The sequence below is a fragment of the Hyla sarda genome, chromosome 5 (genome assembly GCF_029499605.1).
Source record: "Hyla sarda isolate aHylSar1 chromosome 5, aHylSar1.hap1, whole genome shotgun sequence".
Classification (NCBI taxonomy): Eukaryota; Metazoa; Chordata; class Amphibia; order Anura; family Hylidae; genus Hyla; species Hyla sarda.
The window spans coordinates 89,835,070-89,858,217 of record NC_079193.1 but is presented as its reverse complement, the minus strand read 5'-3'; the positions used below and the strand labels follow the sequence as shown (position 1 = coordinate 89,858,217).

The 23,148-nt window shown below is 42.5% G+C and overlaps 1 protein-coding gene across 1 annotated transcript in view; it reads left to right on the top strand.

Moving 5' to 3' along the window:
• Positions 1-7,618, top strand: part of LOC130274532 (uncharacterized) — a 34,215-nt gene extending 26,597 nt beyond the window's left edge. Inside the window, exons 2-4 of the mRNA XM_056522968.1 lie at positions 1,519-1,700; positions 1,824-1,944; positions 7,253-7,618. Of these exons, the coding sequence (XP_056378943.1) occupies positions 1,519-1,700; positions 1,824-1,944; positions 7,253-7,411 (462 nt within the window). The 3' untranslated portion in view covers positions 7,412-7,618. The remainder of the gene's footprint in view (positions 1-1,518; positions 1,701-1,823; positions 1,945-7,252) is intronic.
• The last annotated feature ends 15,530 nt before the right edge of the window (positions 7,619-23,148 follow it).

Sequence of the window (23,148 nt, the reverse complement as noted above, 5' to 3'; positions counted from 1 at the left end):
CAGAATTATCGTGATTGGCAAAACGTTACCAGAGTTATTCTCTAATAAAGACAGACATCCCCGATTTGAAAAAACAGGCCTGGTCTTTCAGGGGCGTACAGGTTTATTTGTATTGGTCCTTAAGGGGTTAAACCAAGGTGATCGGTGGGGGTCCCAGCAGTCGAACTTCCATAAAAAAAAAGGCTGCTTATTCTAAAATGCCCGGGCCTATTTTTGGTCCCAGTCTGGCCCTGCCTGTAAGTCACTGATATCATTGTGTATTGACACTGGCTGTGTCCCATCAGTGCTGTAGTCACTGATATGTGATATCCAAGGCCGGGTAAGGGGGTTGTCCGGGAAGTGGAGGGTAGGGGGGCCCAGAGCAATTTTTTGCATCGGGGCCCTGTGGTTTCTAGCTGCTCCCCTGCTGGGAATACTAGAGTCTCTCAAAGTAATTACTAGGATTGTAGTTGCAGTGTAGACAAGGTAATAAAATATGGGGTATATATTAAAAAAATGCCAAAACACATGCACATAAAGGAAATCTGTCACCAGTGTCACCTGCACTAACCTGTTGATACCGACACAAAGTGCAGGTGACAATGATGACAACGGTACTTACCTTGTCCCGTTCCTGCAGGGGATCTACAGTAATCTTCTCCGTTAGCTTAAGCTTTGGGCCCGGGTTGGGGCACGGGCGGAGCTTAGTGACATCACCGCTGCTGTTCTCTAGCAGCGGGACCCAGCAGAGAGCAGCAGCGGCTTGGGGCATGGGCGTAGCTTAGTGCCGTCACTGCTGCTGCTCTCTGCTTGGTCTTGCGGCTGGAGAACAGCAGCGGTGATGTCACTAAGCTCCGCCCGTGCCCCAAGCTGGGCCTGGAGCTTAAGCCAACGGAGAAGATTACCAGAGATCCCCTGCACGGAACGGGACAAGGTAAGTACCGTTGTCATCAGTGTTACCGACAGGTTAGTGCAGGTGACAGATTTTCTTTAAGGCTAATGAATGCCAGCTAGCCTGTATTGTGACTTCCAAAAAACAAAGTCTATATTATAGGTGTAGAAGTACATGTAGATGAACAATTCCCTTGTAACCACAAATACCTTTATATATACTATTTATGTCATACACCAAAAACCACCAAATTTACATGACATATTTCAGTCTTTTTGCAATAACATACTGTTGGGAAATCATCCCTGGTCCTTCATGATTCCTTTTAATATTGTGTTGCTAATGCCTATGGGTAGACATCAGCAGGGGGTTAAAGTTATAAATACACGCTTTCTCCTTACATGAAAATGACTGAAATTAATAAATTATAACAACCCTTCTAATCTTATGTTTTTTTTTTTTTTAACGACACATCTCTGAAGAGGACATCTATGACGTAAGAGTGAAGCACCTCTCCAAACACAAGTGGCCTCTCAAAGTTTATCAAATAAGACATTTCAGAAAACTTAGCTTTATTCTTCAGCCTTTTCTTTTTTTTTTCTTCCCTCTTACTCATGAAAAATAATCTCAAAGGGCTCTAATTGCAGCTCCATTTGTGGGTGAACAAAGCCGGTCAACTGATCCTGCTCATCTGCACACAACTCCAGTGTGGGAAGCGTATTGTCATTAAGACATATAAATTGAGTCAGAGAATCTGGCTGTCACTCTGTGGAGCGGATGACAAGGAGGCAGCACTGGACATACAGGCACAGCTGCTGCTTTACAGAAGGTAAGATGGGTTGTTTCATCTCTTATTAACTACGCACAGAAAATCTACATGTTTTTTACTTCTCTACATTTTATGTCATACCTTAAATTTACATATCTGTGTACATTTTTCCTATTTTATTAGGATGAAAGAAACTCATGTTGTAGCAGCCTATATACTATCTCTACTTATTGCAAGCATAGCAGCTCAGTCCTCCCAAGAAAGGGAATGGAAATCCTTGGGAAATCCATACAACAGGGATTTGGTAATATTCTTTATACATGCTTGGTTGTGATGTGTGCCTGTTGCTTTATGTTTTATGCTTTATGCTGCTTTATATGCATTGTGTTTATACATTTTAACATATGTGTAGAGAAAGAGAGCAGCAACGATCAATCAATCAATCAGTGGTCAATATAAGATGAAGAAGTGACAGTATGAAGGATTGATGCCCTATACTTTTATTATTACACAAATGGTTGATAGGCTTAAACAAGAATTGCTTAACTTGCTTAACTGTAGTTCTAAGTAGAGTAGCCTAAGAGCTTATTATAAACTGGACCATGAGAACCGATGTGAGAGACTGCATTAGTATTTACTAAGATTGTGTAGCTAATGCATCAAGCAAAGTGTATGTGACAAGAAGCAGTCTCCTGGTATTGATGTAAGGAGACCACACATAATAGAAGATTATACACTAACATAATAGAAGATTATACACAAAAGTTCTAAAAGTTCTGCAACATTCACATGTACGTTGTGTTTTCGTTGCAATTCTTTTTTTTAGCACTGACTAGAGATGAGAGAACTTACAGTAAATTTGATTCCTCACGAACTTCTCGGCTCGGCAGTTGATGAATTTTCCTGCGTAAATTCGTTCAGCCTTCAGGTGCTCCAGTGGGCTGGAAAAGGTGGATACAGTCCTAGGAAAGAGTCTCCTAGGACTGTATCCACCTTTTCCAGCCCACCGGAGCACCGGAAAGCTGAACTAATTTATGCAGGAAAAGTTATCAACTGCCGAGCCGAGAAGTTCGTGACGAATCGAATTTACTATAAGTTCGCTCATCTCTAGCACTGACAGTTATTAGGAACATTCTTGTTCACATGCGGAGGATGCAATACTGCATAAACCTATAAACCTTTTTACAGTAAAGAACTTGATACAGTTATATTCAGGTTACCCAATGCTCTATTTGCTAAATACATCAACAAAAAAGACACTCTCCTGTTCTTAAAGTTTGCAGCAAGGTGAATAAAAGTCTATAGTGTATGTTATTTAATTTACAAAGGATTGACAATGTTATGTAAATATTTATTAATGGTCATGTGAAGGGAGACTATGGTAAATTAACACATAGTAGATTTGCTGCCGTCCGGATTGATGGAAAATCCACAGCAGGGTACAGTAGAAGCAAAATGGGTGAAATTTAAATGAATACACACAAGTACATCATGAAGTCATTATTTTGCACAGAAAGTAAACATGCAGTGCAAATTTAAAATATGTGGTAAGTCAAATTATGACAAAGAGTCATCATGGATTTCCCACTATCACTTACCCTGATATAACAATAATATGAATTTATGGATTGTTTTATTTCAAGGCAAGTGTTTAGATTTCATAATTTACTTTTATTACCAAGATTGCTTAAAAAACAAAAAACAAACAGAGATTCCACCAGGACTAAGGGGAAGATATTCCGAAAATATTACATGTAATCACAGTATCCCTTTTGTTTAAGAGCTAATGCATATGGCCATATTACATATTGCACAAATCTACAACACTCATAACCTGGCTTTTTGATGGAATCATACAGAATCTAATAAACAGTAATTCTTGGGGAAAATCATTTGTATTATTATAACTGATGGCATCCGATTTATTAATAGTATGCTTTCCTGCCTGGAAACAGTCAACCAGCAGAGTAGAAGATGAGACTGTAGACCATTACCAAATGTGCTCATTCCCAAAAGTGTTGGAAAAAGACACGTAAGAGCCACAACTGATCTACACAACACAGATATCAAACATGTCAGTTGAGCTGCCCCCATACACATTAGACTTTTGGTATATTACACTGAAACTGGTGAGTTGAGCAAGCATGGGATTTCACAGGACATAGCAGCTGAGGAGGAAGTTTATTCAGATTTATTAGGGGGCGTTCTCACTGGACCTGCAGGGTAGGTGTAACAGTGTACTTGGGGATTAGAAACCCCCCCCCAGTGCACCAAATCTTATCACAAGAGGACGACTTTCCGCTTGCCCCCAGGATAGGCAGTTAAGTATGCGCACTCCCACTCCATTCAATCTTAATGTTACTAAGGAAGATAGCCGAGGACTATACTTTGTTTTCTTCCGCAGTTCCAGTGTCTGAATAGAGAACTGCATATTCAATTCACCATACCCCCACCAATCAGACACTTACCACCTAACCTATGGATGGTAATGAGTTGTAATTTTGGGGTAACCACTTTGAATTTAGAAGACAAGCAAATAGCCAATATATGCTACTGCACCTCTTGAATGACAATCATGCAACAAGCCATCATGTAACAGCCATAGGTACACCTACACGAGTCTACTAGCTGCGAGGACCATAGACCATACCATTTCTCTCTACTGCTTTCTCTATATTGTGGTTTGCTAAAATTTAAATTTTTATTCTTCAATTTTTTTATGTGTGTGTGTGTGTGTGTGTGTGTGTGTGTGGGGGGGGGGTTGCTCAGTAGGTGAAATAATACCATTTGTAAATATAATGTCATAAGAGTCTCCCTGAAAAGCCATGTATAATCCAGGTTTCCTTTCAAACAAGTTAAACGTGGTATGATTGCCCCAGTTTTTTGTTTGTTTTTTTATTTTCCTATTATGTTTTTGCAAGAAACATGCCACTTGCAAATACATACATATATATATATATATATATATATATATATATATATATATATATATATATATCTCGTATATACTCGAGTATAAGCCGACCCGAGTATAAGCCGAGACCCCTAATTTCAACCCAAAATCCCAGGAAAAGTTATTGACTCGAGTATAAGCCTAGGGTGGGAAATACCTCATCCCCCCATGTCATCATCCAGACCCGTCATTAACATCCTCATCATCATCCCCCCCTGTCATCATCCAGACCCGTCATTAACATCCTCATCATCATCCCCTTGTCATCATCCCACACATCCCCCCTTCATCATCCTCTTATCATCCCACACATCCCCCCTTCATCATCCCCTTATCATCCCACACATCCCCCCTTCATCATCCCCTTGTCATCATCCCACACATCCCCCCTTCATCATCCCCTTATCATCCCGCACATCCCCCCTTCATCATCCCCTTATCATCCCACACATCCCCCCTTCATCATCCCCTTGTCATCATCCCACACATCCCCCTTCATCATCCCTTTATCATCCCACACCCCCCCTTCATCATCCCCACCCCCTTTCATCATCCCCACACCCCCCCTTCATCATCCTCTTATCATTCGCCCTCAGTGGTCTTCAACCTGCGGACCTCCAGAGGTTTCAAAACTACAACTCCCAGCAAGCCCGGGCAGCCATCGGCTGTCCGGGCTTGCTGGGAGTTGTAGTTTTGAAACCTCCGGAGGTCCGCAGGTTGAAGACCACTGCGGCCTTCAACATCATCCAGCCCCCTCTCACCCCCTTTAGTTCTGAGTACTCACCTCCGCTCGGCGCTGGTCCGGTCCTGCAGGGCTGTCCGGTGAGGAGGTGGTCCGGTGAGGAGGTGGTCCGGGCTGCTATCTTCACCGGGGGCGCCTCTTCTCCGCGCTTCCGGCCCGGAATAGAGGCGTTGCCTTGACAATGACGCAGAATTACGTTGGCAATGAACGCACCTCTGCGTCGTTGTCACGGCAACGTGACTATTCTGAGGCCGGGCCCGAAGCGCTTAGAAGAGGCCTCCCCGGTGAAGATAGCAGCCCGGAACACTATCCCACCGGACCACCTCCTCACCGGACAGTCCTGCAGGACCGGACCAGCGCCGAGCGGAGGTGAGTACTCAGAACTAAAGGGGGTGAGAGGGGGCTGGATGATGTTGAAGGCCGCAGTGGTCTTCAACCTGCGGACCTCCGGAGGTTTCAAAACTACAACTCCCAGCAAGCCCGGACAGCCGATGGCTGCCCGGGCTTGCTGGGAGTTGTAGTTTTGAAACCTCTGGAGGTCCGCAGGTTGAAGACCACTGCGGGTGGGGGAGTTCACTCGAGTATAAGCCGAGGGGGGTGTTTTCAGCACGAAAAATCGTGCTGAAAAACTCGGCCTATACTCGAGTATATACGGTATATATATATATATATATATATATATATATATATATATATATATATACATACATACACACACACACACACACACACGTTTGTGTGTATTCCACTTGTAAATAAAATACTTATACCCTATTAACAGAATAAAGGATAATCTTTAGAATGTGGTCCGATCCTTCTCGCTGAGAACTTTAGCCCCCACCTTTCCAGACGTACTAGTGTCAGCAGTAATAGGACACTCAATCACTGGCCACAGCGATGTCCCACCAGTTCATCTTGAAAGGTGGAGAATGACGCTCAGCGGAAAGAGTCGGGCCCCGTTCTGGAGAATATGAGGGGGGGTGGGGTTACCCAGCAGTCAAACTCTAGGCTATTAGACACTTACAGTGAACCCCCCCCCCCCCCCGACCTACGATGGCCCCGACATACGATCATTTCAACATATGATGGCATGTTGAAGGCAGCATCAACATACGATGCTTTTGTATGTCGGGGCCATCGCATAAACGGCTATCCGGCAGCGCAGACTGCTTCAGCTACCACCGGATAGCCGTTTACAGTGCCCCGTGTGGTCCGCTGACGATCACTTACCTGTCCTCAGGGCTCCGGTGGGATCGGGATCCCCTGCATCGTCGGCACTCTTCATTGTCATCATCACGTCGCTGCGCACGCCGTCCCGTCATCCAATAGGAGCGGCGTGTGTAGCGATGTGATGGCGGCGACAGAGAGAGAGGATGCCGGGGAAGCAGAGGCCTTGCCGGAGCATCGGGGACACCACGGGGACGCAGCGGCAGCGATGGAAGGCGACATCCAGGTCAGCGGTGACGGTCCGGAGCGGTGGGGACACGCGAGTATAACCTTCAATACCAGTGGTCTTCAACCTGCTGACCTCCAGATGTTGCAAAGCTACAACTCCCAGCATGCCCGTACAGCCGTTGGCTGTCCGGGCATGCTGGGTGTTGCAGTTTTGCAACATCTGGAGGTCCACAGGTTATAGACCACTGTCCTATACTTTACATTGCACGGATCCCTCAACATACGATGGTTTCAACAAACAATGGTCCTTTTGGAACGGATTACCATCGTATGTTGAGGGACCACTGTATCCGCTATCCTGAGGAAGTTTTTTTTAAAGCTGGATAACCCATTTAATGGCACAAAAAATATATATGGTATTAAAAAAAAAAATCTGAAAATTATTGGATCAATGTGTCTTCCACAAATAAAAATATCAGTAAAAACTAATTTTTGTTTAATAAATGCTGACTTTTTATATAGTTTTTCAAGTTCTTGAAGTCTTATATCACTGGGAGGGGAGCACACATGATGAATCCTGGGAACAAGGACAAGCTTGCAAGTGATTCAAGTACTAATGGAGAGTCCAAGTACAGCAATCTGCGGCAATATATGGACAACAATGAAATTGTGGACATCTAGACAATGACACCAGGCAAAATGTGCAGGGTGTCAAAAACATGCATATGTTGGCAAGTTGGAATACCGTATCATGCACTGGTCCTTCATGCATTGCTTTACTTTGTTTTTCAGACTTATATCGAACATTCTGTACATATAGTTTTGTCATATTTTAAATGAACTGAAATTAGATTATTTTCATCTGCTGGAATAAAGCTTTGTTGTGGTTTTTAATAGTTTTTTTTGCACTGTTTAATTTTAGTCCAGACTACAGTATATTGACTTACTACAAGTCTGTTTGCTGGAGACAGCAATACAATACAGATTAAAGGGGTTGTCTAGGGACATGCATTTTTTTAATACATTGCTGGATAGTAAAATATAAGTCAGACTCATCTCCCCTGATGTCTCGCAGCTCCTTGATGTCATCTGGTTTCCCCGCTTTAGAGACTCATCCTTACTGGTTACAGTATGTTCTGTCACAGTCAGTGATTGATTGAATGAGAATGAGGTGGCTCATCTTAGAAGCAGGCAGAAGTGGTGACAACAATTACAGCCATGTATACAAATTTTGATGTCCTCTTTAACCCCTTAAAGGGGTAGTCTGCTGGAAATATCTTACCTCCTATCGAAAGGAAAGGGGATAAGATGTTAGATTGCGGGGTCCCGCCTTATGCCTATCCCATGCATGCTTAAACTCTTTCACTGTATTTGCAGCTACCACTTCTGCAGGAAGGCTATTCCATGCATCCACTACTCTCTCAGTAAAGTAATACTTCCTTATATTACTGCAGAAACCTTTGTCCCTCTAATTTAAACTATGTCCTCTTGTGGTAGTTTTTCTTCTTTTAAATTTGCTCTCCTCCTTTACCGTGTTGATTCCCTTTTTGTATTTAAAAGTCTCTATCATATCCCCTCTGTCTCTTCTTTCTTCCAAGCTATACATGTTAAGGTCCTTTAACCTTTCCTGGTAAGTTTTATCCTGCAATCCATGTACTAGTTTAGTATCTTCTCTGAACTCTCTCTAGAGTATCTATATCCTTCTGGAGATATGGCCTCCAGTACTGCGCACAATACTAAAAGTGAGGTCTCACCAGTGTTCTGTACAGCGGCATGAGCACTTCTCTCTTTCTACTGCTTATACCTCTCCCTATACATCCAAGCATTCTGCTAGCGTTTCCTGCTGCTCTATTACATTGTCTTCCTATAGTTAAAGGGGTACTCTAGTGGAATCAACTGGTGCCTGAAAGTTAAACAGATTTGTAAATTACTTCTATTAAAAAATCTTAATCCTTCCAGTACTGATTAGCTGCTGAATACTACAGAGCAAATTATTCTCTTTTTGGAGCACAGTGCTCTCTGCTGACATCATGACCACAGTGCTCTCTGCAGACATCTCTGTCCATTTTAGGAACTGTTCAGAGCAGCATATGTTTTCTATGGGGATTTTCTCTCCAGCAGAGAGCACTGTACTCATGTCGTCAGCAGACAGCTCTGTGTTAGAAAAATAAAATAATTTCTCCTGTAGTATTCAGCAGCCAATAAGTACTGGAAGGATTGAGATTTTTCAATAGAAGTAATTTACAAATCTGTTGAATGTTCTGGCACCAGTTGATTTAAAAAGAAAAAAAATGAAAAGTTTTCCAAGTTTTCCACTGGAGTACGCCTTTAAGTCTTCTGAAATAATTACTCCTAAATCCCTTTTCTCAGATACTGAGGTCAGGGCTGTGTCAAATATTCTACCCGAGGGTTTTTATGCCCCAGGTGCATTATCTTGCACTTATCCACATTAAATTTCAGATGCCAGAGTTTTGACCATTCTTCTAGTTTTCCATTTGGCGTATCCCTCCAGGAACATAAACCCTGTTACATATCTTTGTGTCATCAGCAAAAACACATACCTTACCATCAAGGCCTTTTGCAATATCACTAATGAAGATATTAAACAATATTGGAACCAGTACAGATCCCTGAGGTACCCCACTGGTGACAAGACCTTGTTCTGAATATTCTCCATTGACTACAACCCTCTGTTGTCTGTCACTCCCACTGCCTAATCCACTAAACAATATGGGAGTCCAAGCTCAATGACTGCAGTTAAAATAAGTAAAAAAAATATACATATGTGTTTAATTTGGGCAACTACTCCACTTTTCCTCAGCACAGCTTTTCATAAATCCCCCCCCCCCCCCCCCCCCCCAAGGGCACCAGAACATATATTTACATCTAATGTCCTTAAGGGGTTAAGAGATGTAAACAGCTTCTGCCATATTAACACTCACTGGCTACTTTATTAAGTACACATGTTCAATTGTTAGTTACCACAAATAGATTATGGTTTTTGGTGCCGGACGGGCTGGTCGGAGTACTTTAGAAACTGCTGATCTCCTGGGATTTTTACACAAAACCATCTCTATGGTTTGCAGATATAGAAGAAGAGAAAATATCCAGTGAGCGACTACTATATCTCAATGAAAAAACATGTCGAACCTTAAAGCAGATGATCTACAGCAGTATAAGACCACACCGGGTGCCATTCCTGTCAGTTAAGAACAGGAAACTGAGGCAACAATTCACACAGGTTCCCCAAAATTGGACAATGAAAGACTGGAAGAACATTGCCTGGTCTGAGGAGTTCCAATTCTAGCTGTGATATTTAGATGGCAGGGTCATCAATATGCAAACAATATGAGTGCATGGATCCATCCTGCCTTGTATGAATGGTTCAGGCTGGTGGTGGTGGTGTGTTCTTGGCACACTTTGGGCCCCTTAGTACCAACTGAGCATTGCTTAACCCCTTAAGGACCAGGCCATTTTATACCTTAAGGACCGGAGCGTTTTTTGCAATTCTGACCACTGTCACTTTAAACATTAATAACTCTGGAATGCTTTTAGTTATCATTCTGATTCCGAGACTGTTTTTTCGTGACATATTCTACTTTAACTTAGTGGTAAAATTTTGTGGTAACTTGCATCCTTTCTTGGTGAAAAATCCCAAAATATGATGAAAAAAAAGAAAATTTAGCATTTTTCTAACTTTGAAGCTCTGTGCTTGTAAGGAAAATGGGTATTCAAAATATATTTTTTTTGGGTTCACATATACAATATGTCTACTTTATGTTTGAATCATAAAATGTATGAGTTTTTAGTTTTGGAAGACACCAGAGGGCTTCAAAGTTCAGCAGCAATTTTGAAATTTTTCACAAAATTTTCAAACTCACTATTTTTCAGGGACCAGTTCAGTTTTGAAGTGGATTTGAAGGGTCTTCATATTAGAAATACCCCATTAAAGACCCCATTATAAAAACTGCACCCCCCAAAGTATTCAAAATGACATTCAGTAAGTGTATTAACCCTTAAGGTGTTTCACAGGAATAGCAGCAAAGTGAAGGAGAAAATTCTAAATCTTCATTTTTTACACTCGCATGTTCTTGTAGACCCAATTTTTGAATTTTTGCAAGGGGTAAAAAGGAGAAAATTTTTACTTGTATTTGAAACCCAATTTCTCTCGAGTAAGCACATACCTCATATGTCTATGTTAATTGTTGGGCGGGCGCAGTAGAGGGCCACATGGTTTTTGGGGGGCATGCCGCATTTAGGAAGCCCCTATGGTGCCAGGACAGCAAAAAAAAAAAAAAACATGGCATACCATTTTGGAAACTAGACCCCTCAGGGAACATAACAAGGGGTAAAGTGAACCTTAATACCCTACATGTGATTCACGACTTTTGCATATGTAAAAAAAATATATATATATTTTTTACCTAAAATGCTTGGTTTCCCAAAAATTTTACATTTTTAAAAAGGGTAATAGCAGAAAATACCCCCCAAAATTTGAAGCCCAATTTCTCCCGATACAGAAAACACCTCGCATGGGGGTGAAAAGTGCTCTGCTGGCGCACTACAGGTCTCAGAAGAGAAGGAGTCACATTTGGCTTTTTGAAAGGAGTCACATTTGGCTTATTAGCTGCTGAATACTACAGGGGAAATTATTTTCTTTTTGGACCACAGTGCTCTTTGCTGACATCTCTGTCCATTTTAGGAACTGTCCAGAGCAGCATATGTTTGCTTTGGGGATTTTCTCCTACTCTGGACATTTCCTTAAATGGACAGCAGAGGTCAGCAGAGAGCACTGTGTTCCAAAAAAAAAGAAAAAAAAAAAGAATTTCCTCTGTAGTATTCAGCAGCTGATAAGTCCAAAAAGGATTAAAATTTTTTTTTTTTAAGAGAAGTAATTTACAAATCTGTTTAACTTTCTGGCACTCGTTGATTTAAAGAAAAAGAAAAAAAAAAAAGTTTTCCATCGGAGTTCTCTTTTAAACACAACAGCCTACCTGAGTATTGTTGCTTACCATGTCCATAATTTTATGACCACAGTCGATCAATCTTCTGATGACTACTTCCAGCAGGTTAATGCACCATGTCACAAAGCTCACATCATCTTAAACCTGTTTCTTGAACATGACAATGTCCCCCAATGGCCTCCACAGTCACCAGATCTCAATATAATACAGCAACTTTGGGATATGGTGGAACGGGATATTTGAATCATGGATGTGCAGCTGACAAATGTGCAGCAACTTTGTGATGCATTTTGCTCATTCTGACCAAAGTGTCTGAGGAGCGTTATCACCTTGTAGAAAGTAGCCATGAAGCAAGGTGTACTTAATAAAGTGGCAGTGAAATCAGAGTCAGATGAATCAGAGAATAAAAGGCAAAGAAAAATGCAGTAGGGCTTCTTAAAATGGGTATTCTGACAATAAAGATGATGTCTTAGTATATAGCATGAAAAATAAGGAAAAAGTAAGATTTAGGATAAACATATTAACCCCTTAAAGAGTAGCTCCCACCATCCTTTTTTTTCTGTCCCTGCCTATTGCCCATCTATCCCTAACCCCTTCACTGCCTTTAATTTTTTTTTTTACTATATTAAAAATGATGTCACTGATGCCTGCTTGGGGGGCCGACTTCTGACCTTAGTTCACCTATACAGTGTGCCTCCAGCTGTTTCACCACTACAACTCCCATCTTGCCCTGACATCTATTGGCTGTCAGGGCATGCTGGGAGTTGTAGTGGAGAAACAACTGAAGGCACACTGTGGTAAACCCCGCCGCACAACCCACTCCCCCCCCCCCCCCCCTGAAAAAGAATAAAGTGCAGGGCAGTCCTACCTCACACCGGTAGCCGGGTTGGTGTGACAGGCAGGGAGTGAGCACAGGCTGGATAAATAAAGACCGACTGCCCGGCAGGCATTGGTCCAAATTCAAGCGTGACGTCACGCCAGGCTGCAGCCGGCTACTAGGAGGGAGACCCCTAATGGCCAGTTTTCAAATGTAATTTAAACTATTTTAATGAAGAAAATAAAAATGAATGTATATTAGATATGTTGTAGTACATAAGTACTACAACATATCAAAAGAAAGTTTGGTGACAGTGCCCATTTAAGGACTAAGGGTTCTTCCGTTTTTGCACTTTCTTTTTTCCTCCTTACCATTTAAAAATCATAACCCTTTCAATTTTGCACCTAAAATTCCATATTATGGCTTACAGTGGGGATCAAAAGTTTGGGCACCCCAGGTAAAAATTTGTATTAATGTGCAAAAAGAAGCCTAGGAAAGATGGAAAAATCTCCAAAAGGCATCAAATTACAGATTAGACATTCTTATAATATGTCAACAAAAGTTAGATTTTATTTCCATCATTTACACTTTCAAAATAACAGAAAACCAAAAAAATGGCGTCAGCAAAAGTTTGGGCACCCTGCAGAATTTATAGCATGCACTGCCCCCTTTGCAAAGTTGAGACCTGCCAGTGTCATGGATTGTTCTCATTCATCATCTGGGAAGACCAGGTGATGTCAATCTCAAAGGTTTTAAATGCCGAGACTCATCTGACCTTGCCCCAACAATCAGTACCATGGGTTCTTCTAAGCAGTTGTCTAGAAATCTGAAACTGAAAATAGTTGACGCTCACAAAGCTGGAGAAGGCTATAAGAATATAGCTAAATGTTTGCAGATGTCAATAGCCTCTGTTCGGAATGTAATTAAGAAATGGCAGTCATCAGGAACAGTTGAAGTTAAAGGGGTTCTCCGGTGCTTAGACATCTTATCCCCTATCCAAAGGATAGGGGATAAGATGCCTGATCGCGGGAGTCCCGCCGCGTGCAAGATCCCGGGGGCCCCAGCGGCGGGACTCCCGCGATCAGGCATCTTATCCCCTATCCTTTGGATAGGGGATAAGATGTCTAAGCACCGGAGAACCCCTTTAAAGCAAGATCTGGAAGACCAAGAGAAATATCAGACAGAACAGCTCGCAGGATTGTGAGAAATACAATTCAAAACTCACGTTTGAATGCACAATCCCTCCAGAAAGATCTGGCAGACACTGGAGTTGTGGTACACTATTCCACTATAAAGAGATACTTGTACAAATATGGTCTTCATGGAAGAGTCATCAGAAGAAAACCTCTTCTACGTCCTCACCACAAAAATCAGCGCTTGAACTTTGCAAATGAACATGTAGACAAGCCTGATGCCTTTTGGGAACAAGTTCTGTGGACCAATGAGGTTAAAATTGAACTTTTTGGCCGGAATGAGCAAAGGTATGTTTGGAGAAGAAGGGGAACAGAATTTAATGAAAAGAACCTCTGTCCAACTGTTAAAGGGGTACCTTGCCCCTAGACATCTTATTCCCTATCCAAAGGATAGGGGATAAGATGTCAGATCGCCGGGGTCCCGCTGCTGGGGACCCCCGGGATCGCCGCTGCGGCACTGCGTTATCATTACTGCACAGAGTTCACTCTGCGCATAATGACGGGAAATACAGGGGCCTACATGCTAACTTGATGCCATCTGTGAAAAGCTGAAGTTAAAGAGAGGATGGCTTCTACAAATGGATAATGATCCTAAACACACCTCAAAATCCACGGGGGATTACATCAAGAGGCATAAACTGAAGATTTTGCCATGGCCTTCACAATCTCCTGACCTCAACATAATTGAAAATCTATGGATAGACCTTAAAAGAGCAGTGCGTGATAGAAAGCCCAGAAATCTCAAAGAACTGGAAGACTTTTGTAAGGAAGAATGGGCAAAGATACCTCAAACAAGAATTTAAAGACTCTTGGCTGGCTACAAAAAGCGTTTACAAGCTGTGATACTTGCCAAAGGGGTACAAGATATTAACTCTGCAGGGTGCCCAAACTTTTGCAGACGCCATTTTTTTGCTTTCTGTTATTTTTTTTGAAAGTGTAAATGATGGAAATAAAATCTAACTTTTGTTGACATATTATAGGAATGTCTAATCTGTTATTTGATGCCTTTTGGAGATTTTTCCATCTTTCCTTGTCTTCTTTATGCACATTAATACAAATGTGATACCCAAACTTTTGATCCCTACTGTATTTTTTTTGTACCACCAATTCTACTTTGCAGTGACATCAGTCATTTTACCAAAAAATCCACACCGAAACGAAAAAAATTTTTTATTGTGCGATAAAATTGAAGAAAAAATGCCATTTTGTAAATTTTGGGGGCTTCCGTTTCTACACAGTAAATTTTTCGATTAAAATAACACCTTTTTTTATTCTGTAGGTCCATACGATTAAAATAATACCCTACTTATATAGGTTTGATTTTGTATTACTTCTGTTTAAAATTGTCATATTTTGACCCCTATTACCTTTTTTATTTTTCAGTGTACGGGCCAGTTTGAGGGCTAATTTTTTGTGCCGTGATTTGATATTTTTAGCGGTACCATTTTTGTATTGATCTGACTTTTTGATGGCTTTTTATAAATTTTTTCATTATATAAAAAGTGACCAAAAATACTCTATTTTGGACTTTGGAATTTTTTTTGCGCATAAGCCATTGACTGTGCAGTTTAATTAACAATATATTTTTATAGTTCAGACATTTCCGCACGCGGCGATACCTTGATTATTTTTATTTACACCAGGGGGGCGATTCTTACTTTTATTAGGAAAGCGGTTAAATGATCTTTATCAACTTTTTTTTCACACTTTTATTTTGCAGCATTATAGACCCCTCTAGTGGCTATAACACTACACACACTGATCTGCTTACACGGATCACTGCCGTGCATTAACATGGCAATGATCAGTGTTATCGGCGTTTGATTGCTCAAGCCTGGATTTCAGGCTTGGAGCAATCAATCGCTGATCGGACGCGCAGGAGGCAGGTAAGGCACCCTTCTGCTGCATCCTAGTTGATCGGGGCATCGCAATTTCACCGCGATGGTCCCGATCAGTCCAACTGAGCTGCCGGGAGTGTAGTTTTGTTACTTTAGACGTGGCAATCATCTTTGAATGCAGCGTCTAAAGGGTTAATAGCACGGGCCACGCGCTATTAGCCCAGGGTTTCGGCTTTCATTAACTGCCGGGACCTAACCGGTATGACCCCGCGTTATAGACCGTGACCGGGCACAAGAGCATACAGGTACGCCCTGCGGCCTTAAGAGGTTAAGGAGATGAGGTAGCTATTCACTTCTCTAACTTTGGCTGAAAAAAAAAAAAAGAATGGTACCCAGGGGCGTAACTGTAAGGGGGTGCAGAGGTAGCCATCGCACCAGAGCCCTGATGCCTAAGGGGCCCCCAAGGCTCATCTGCCTCATAAGAGACCAGTATTATAAATGGCACATGGTGGTCAAAACGCCCCCTCCCATAGACTTGCATTGAAGGGGTGTGGTGTGATGTCACGTCCACGCCCCTCTTGACACCAAAACCCCTCAATGCAAGTCTATGGGAGGCGGCGTGTTGACCCCCGCAGCCCACACCCAGCGTTCGGAACATAATGTTCCAAACGCTGGGGCAGTGGAATACCCCTTTAACCTGTTCAGGACCCTTGTCGTACCGGTACGTCATGGGACCCTGGTAGTTAAGGACTCATGACATACATGTATGGCCGTGGGAATTTCGGGCCCCGCCGCACGGTGACCGAACCAGGGTGACTGCTGATATCTATCAGCAGGCACCCTGCGCAAATGCCCAGGGGGGGTCATTAGACCCCCCCATGTCAGCGATCGCAGCAAATCGCCGTTGAATTCACACAGGCGATTTGCGCAATTCCGGGTCATTACGGGTCTATGGTGACCCAGAATATAAGGGGGATCGCGGTTGTCCAAGACACCCACGATCCCCCTGAAGTGGTGCCACCCCGCCTATCCCTGCTATTGGTCGTATAGACGCGATGACCAATAACAGATTGGGGGTGGGGGGGGTTTACTTTCAGTTTCCCCGTTCTGCCCACCCACAATAGGTGGGGCAGGAAAGGGAAACCGACAGGGACCGGCGCCGAAGGTCACTTACCGATCTGCGGAGGCTGCGGGCGACGGTGATGTCGTGCGGCTGGCTCCCTGGATCCTACGGAAGCCGGTGAGTTGCCTAGCAACATCAGGAGGGCTACAGTTTGAGACCACTATACAGTGATCTCTAAACTGTAGCCCTCCAGATGTTGCAAAACAATAACTACCAGCATGCCCACACAGCTGTTTGGGCATGCTGGGATTTGTAGTTTTGAAACAGCTGGAGGTCTACAGTTTAGAGGCCACTGCACAGTGATCTCCAAACTGTAGCCCTCTAGATTTTGCAAAACTACAACTCCTAGCATGCCCACACATCAGTTTGCTGTCTGTATATGCTGGGATTTGTAGTTTTGCATCTGGAGGGCCACAGTTTGGAGATCACTGTGCACTGGTCTCTAAACTTTAGCCCTCCAGATGTTGCAAAACTGCAAATCCCAGCATGCCCACACAGCAAACAGCTGTCTTGGCATGCTGGGAGTTGTAGTTGCGTACCTCCAGCTGCTGCATAACTACATCTCTCAGCATGCACTTGGGCGATCAGTACATGCTGGGAGTTGTAGTTTTGCAACAGCTGGAGACACACTGGTTGGAAAATACTGAGACTGAGTTAGGTAACAGAACCTAACTGAAGGTTTTCCAACCAGTGTGCCTCCAGCTGTTGCAAAAGTACAACTCCCAGCATGCACGGTCTGTCAGTACAGGTTGGGAGTTGTAGTTTTGAAACAGCTGGAGGTTTAGGGTACATTCACACGGGCAGGTTTACAGTAAGTTTCCTGCTTGAAACAGGGAGGTTTACAGTAAGTTTCCTGCTTTCTGCAAACTCCTAGCGGGAAACTCCCCGTAACCCGCCAGTGTGAATGCACCCTAAAAACACTACACTAGACTACACTACACTACCACATAATAAAGGGTAAAACACCACATATACACCCCCTTAACTCTGTCCCCCCCCCCCCCCCCAATAAAAATGAAAAACATATTGTATGGCAGTGTTTCCAAAACGGAGCCTCCAGCTGTTGCAAAACAACAACTCCCAGCATTTCCGGACAGCCACTGACTGTCCAGGCATGTTGGGAGTTTAACAACAGCTGGAGGAACCCTGTTTGGGAATCACAGTCGTAGAATACCCCTATGTCCACCCCTATGCAATCCCTAATTTAGTCCTAAAATGCGCATGGCGCTCTCTCACTTTGGAGCCCTGTCGTATTTCAAGGAAACAGTTTAGGGCCACATATGGGGTATTTCCGTACTCGGGAGAAATTGCACTACAAATTTTGGGGGGATTTTTCTCCTTTTACCCCTTATGAAAGGAAAAGTTGGGGGCTACACCAGTTTGTTAGTGTAAAAAAATAAAAATGTTTACACTAACATGCTGGTGTTGCCCCATACTTTTTATTTTCACAAGCGTTAAAAGGAAAAAAAAGACCCCCAAAATTTTCAACGCAATTTCTGCTGAAATACCCCATATGTGGGCATAAAATGCTCTGCGGGCGCACAACAAGGCTCAGGAGTAAGAGTGCACTATGTACATTTGAGGCCTAAATTGGTGATTTGAACAGGGGTGGCTGATTTTACAGCGGTTCTGACATAAACACAAAAAAAGAAATACCCACATGTGACCCCATTTTGGAAACTACACCCCTCACAGAACGTAACAAGGGGTATAGTGAGTTTTAATACCCCACAGGTGTTTAATGAAAATTCTTCAAAGTTGGATGGAAAAATGGAAAAAAAATTTCACTAAAATGCTGGTGTTACCCTAAATTTTTCATTTTCACAAGGGAAAATAGGAAAAAAGCCTACCAAAATGTGTAATCCCATTTCTTCTGAGTAAGAACATACCCCATATGTGGATGTAAAGTGCTCTGCGGGCGCACTACAATGCTCAGAAGAGAAGGAGCGCCACTGGGCTTTTGAAGAGAAAATGTGTCCGGAATTGATGGCCACGTGTGTTTACAAAGCCCCCATAGTGCCAGAACAATGGACCCCCCCACATGTGACCCCCTCAGGTAATGTAATAAGGGGTACAGTGAGCATTTACACCCCACATGTGTCTGACAGATTTTTGGAACAGTGGTCCGTGAAAATTAAAAACGTAATTTTTTATTTGCACAGCCCACTGTTCCAAAGATCTGTCAAATGCCAGTGGAGTGTAAATACTCACTGCACCCCTTATTAAATTCTGTGAGGGGTGTAGTTTCCAAAATAGGGTCACATGTGGGGGTGTCCACTGTTCTGGCAGCACGGGGGACTTTGTAAACGCACATGGCCCCCGACTTCCATTCCAAACAAATTTTTTCTCCAAAAGCTCAATGGCGCTCCTTCTTTTCTGAGCATTGTACTGCGCCAGCAGAGCACTTGACGTCCACACAAGGGGTATTTTCATACTCAGAAGAAATGGGGTTACAAATTTTGGGGGTCATTTTCTCCAATTACCCCTTGTAAAAATGTAAGATTTGGGGAAAACTAGCATTTTTGTGAATTTTTTTCTATTCATTTACACATCCAACTTTAACAAAAAGTCGTCAAACACCTGTGAGGTGTTAAGGCTCACTGTACCCCTTGTTACGTTCCTTGAGGGGTGTAGTTTCCAAAATAGTATGCCATGTGTTTTTTTTTTTGTTTTTTTTTTGCTGTTCTGGCAGCATAGGGGCTTCGTAAATGCGACATGCCCCCCAAAAACCATTTCAGCAAAATTCGCTTTCCAAAAGCCAAATGTGACTCCTTCTCTTCTGAGCATTATAGTGCGCCAGCAGAGCACTTGATGTTCACACATGGGGTATTTCCATACTCAGAAGAGATGGGGTTACAAATTTGGGGGGGCATTTTCTCCTATTATTCCTTTTAAAAAATTTTAAATTTGGGGAAAAACTAGCATTTTAGTGAAAAAAATAATAATTTACACAACCAAATTTAACGAAAAGTCTTCAAACACCTCAGGCTCACTGTACCCCTTGTTACATTCCTTGAGGGGTGTGGTTTCCAAAATAGTATGCCATGTGTTTTTTTTTTTGTTTTGTTTTTTTTGCTGTTCTAGCACCATAGGGGCTTCTTAAATGTGACATGCCACCAAAAACCATTTCAGAAAAACTCACTCTCCAAAATCCCATTGTCGCTCCTTCCCTTCTGAGCCCTCTACTGTGCCCGCCGAACACATGACAAACACATGAGGTATTTCCTTAAATCGAGAGAAATTGGGTTACACATTTTAGGAAGATTTACCGCTTGTAAAAATTCAACATGAACATGCCAGTGTAAAAAATGAAAATTTTAATTTTTCCCATTCAATTTGCTGCTATTCCTGTGAAACACCTAAAGGGTTAACAAACCTTTTGAATGTCACTTTGAATACTTTGAGGGGTGCAGTAATTTATAATGGGGTCATTTATGGGGTATTTCTAATATGAAAGCCCTTCAAATCCACTTCAAAACTGAACTGGTCCCTGAAAAATTTCGATTTTGAAAATTTTGTGAAAAATTGGAAAATTGCTGCTGAACTTTGAAGCCCTTTACTTCCAAAAGTAAAAACATGTCAATTTTATGATGCCAACATAAAGTAGACATATTGTATATGTGAATCAATATATAATTTATTTGGAATATTCATTTTCCTTACAAGCAGAGAGCTTCAAAGTAAAAAAAATGCAAAATGTTCAATTTTTTCATCAAATTTTGGAATGATGCAAGTATCGACAACATTTTACCACTAACATAAACATAAAATTTTACCACTAACATAAAGTAGAATATGTCACAAAAAAACAATCTCGGAATCAGAATGAAAGTTAAAAGCATCCCAGAGTTATTAATGCTTAAAGTGACAGTGGTCAGATGTGCAAAAAATGGCCGGGTCCTACACTGAAAATTGGCTGGGTCCTTAAGGGGTTAAGTACACAGCAAAGTTCCCCCACATTAGGTTGGCAGCATAGTTCCCCCCCCCCCCCCCCCCCACACACGCACACACACACATTATTCACAATAGAAATGTATGGGCTACATAATGTTCTTAGGAAAAAACTTGGGCACTCACTGTTAGATGAATTCTTTTTCTTTTTGGTTTTATTCCATACGTTCTGCAGTTTTTTCACAGCTTATAGATGGTAAAAGGCAAACATCCATCCTAGCAGAAGTCTTACACACTAGTTGGGAGCCATCAGATTGGCAGCATAGCCCCCCACATTAGGTTGGCAGCATAGTTCCCCCATATTAAGTAGGCAGTATAGTTCCCCCCCACATTTGGTAGGCAGTATGTTCCCCCACATTAGGTTGGCAGTATAGTTCCCTCCACATTAGATTGGTAGTATGTTCCCCCACATTAGGTTGGCAGTATAATTCCCTCCACATTAGGTTGGCAGAATAGTTCCCTCCACATTAGGTTGGCAGTATAGTTCCCTCCACATTAGGTTGGCAGTATAGTTCCCTCCACATTAGGTTGGCAGTATAGTTCCCCCCCACATTTGGTAGGCAGTATGTTCCCCCCCATTAGGTTGTAGTTCCCCCTACATTAGGTTGGCAGTATAGTTCCCTCCACATTAGGTTGGCAGTATAGTTCCCCCCACATTAGGTTGGCAGTATAGTTCCCCCCACATTTGGTAGGCAGTATGTTCCCCCCCACATTAGGTTGGCAGTATAGTTCCCCACATTAGGTTGGCAGTATAGTTCCCCCACATTAGGCTGGCAGTATAGTTCCCCAAATTAGATTGGCAGGATAGTTCCCTCCACATTAGGTTGGCAGTATAGTTCCCCAAATTAGGTTGGCAGTATAGTTCCCTCCACATTAGGTTGGCAGTATAGTTACCCCACATTAAGCTGGCAGTATAGTTCCCCCACATTAGGTGGGCAGTGGCCCCCACAGATATACAGCCTCCAGCCATATACAGTGTATGGATGGAGGCTGTATGCCTGTGTACTACCCCACTTCAGTGCTCCTTCCAGAGCACCGAAGCTGACGTGCCGCTGGTAATTTACCATGCTGGTCAGCACGCATCCTCCTGCTCAATGCTCCGCTCCTATGGGCAAACAGGATGTCCCTGCCAGCGCTACCTCCAGACGGCCCCTGCGTTTTGAAAGTTAAAGGGGTATTCCAGGAAAAAAAACTTTTTTTTTTCTTTTCAACTGGCTCCAGAAAGTTAAACAGATTTGTAAATTACTTCTATTAAAACATCTTAATCCTTTCAGTACTTATGAGCTGCTGAGTTGTTCTTTTCTCTCTAAGTGCTCTCTGATGACACCTGTCTCGGGAACCGCCCAGTTTAGAAGAAAATCCCCATAGCAAACCTCTTCTACTCTGTGCAGTTCCCGAGACAAGCAGATATGTCAGCAGAGAGCACTGTTGCCAGGCAGAAAACAACAACTCAACTTCAGCAGCTGATAATTATTGAAAGGATTAAGATTTTTTAATAGAAGTGATTTACAAATCTGTTTAACTTTCTGGAGCCAGTTGATATAAGAAAAAAAGTTTTTTCCTGGAATAGCCCTTTAACGGGGCCACAGAGAGTGAACCGGGGCATCCTTGTGTCCCAAAAAGATCTTTCGTGACACAGGGATGTCCTTAATACTGATGGGGGAAATGAAGTGCAGTTATCATGGGTCACAATTCCATGTTCAGTGGGCCACATGTTAGACACCCTGGCGCAAGGGGGGAATCATATGTGCTGCAGATTCAAACCAATGTGGGCTGAGTGGTGATTGTTTGCTGGGGGAAAATCACTATGGGTGCAACACACCACGTTTTTGCAATACAGTTTCCGTATCAGGTTTTTGATGAAAAACCAATTCCTCAAAACGGGACTAAACTGTATCAAAACGTGTATACAAATTTTAACTCGTATACGGTTTGACAAATGATGTCCGGTTGCATCTATTTTTTAACTATACGTCTTTAACTTTTCACTCCATTATGAATAAAGTTTAACTTGTTTGATTGAAATTCCAAGAAAAAAAACTGTACAAAGTCAAAAACCGGATGGTGAAAACCGGATGGAACCGTACACACATACGGTACTGTACGGTTCCCAATAACTCCCATGTTAAAAAAAAAAAAACATACGGTTTAAAACCATGGTAGGCTACGGTTTTGGGTACGGGAAAAAAAAAAAAAAGACAAGGCCATAAAATATGCAAAAAGGATGCAACCAGATGCATCTTTTGGCATATGGTTTTCAATGGAGAGTCAATGCATACGTTTTTTTTATTTTTTTTTATAAAAGCAATCGACAGAACCGTATGCACTTACAGTGGTGCAAAACAGTACAGTGGTCCCTCAACATACGATGGTAATCCGTTCCAAATGAACAATCGTTTGTTGAAACCATCGTATGTTGAGGGATCCGTGCAATGTAAAGTATAGGACAGTGGTCTACAACATGCGGACCTCCAGATTAGAGCTGGGCGGTATGACCAAGGTAGGTAGGTAACATGATTTGGTGGGGGGGAG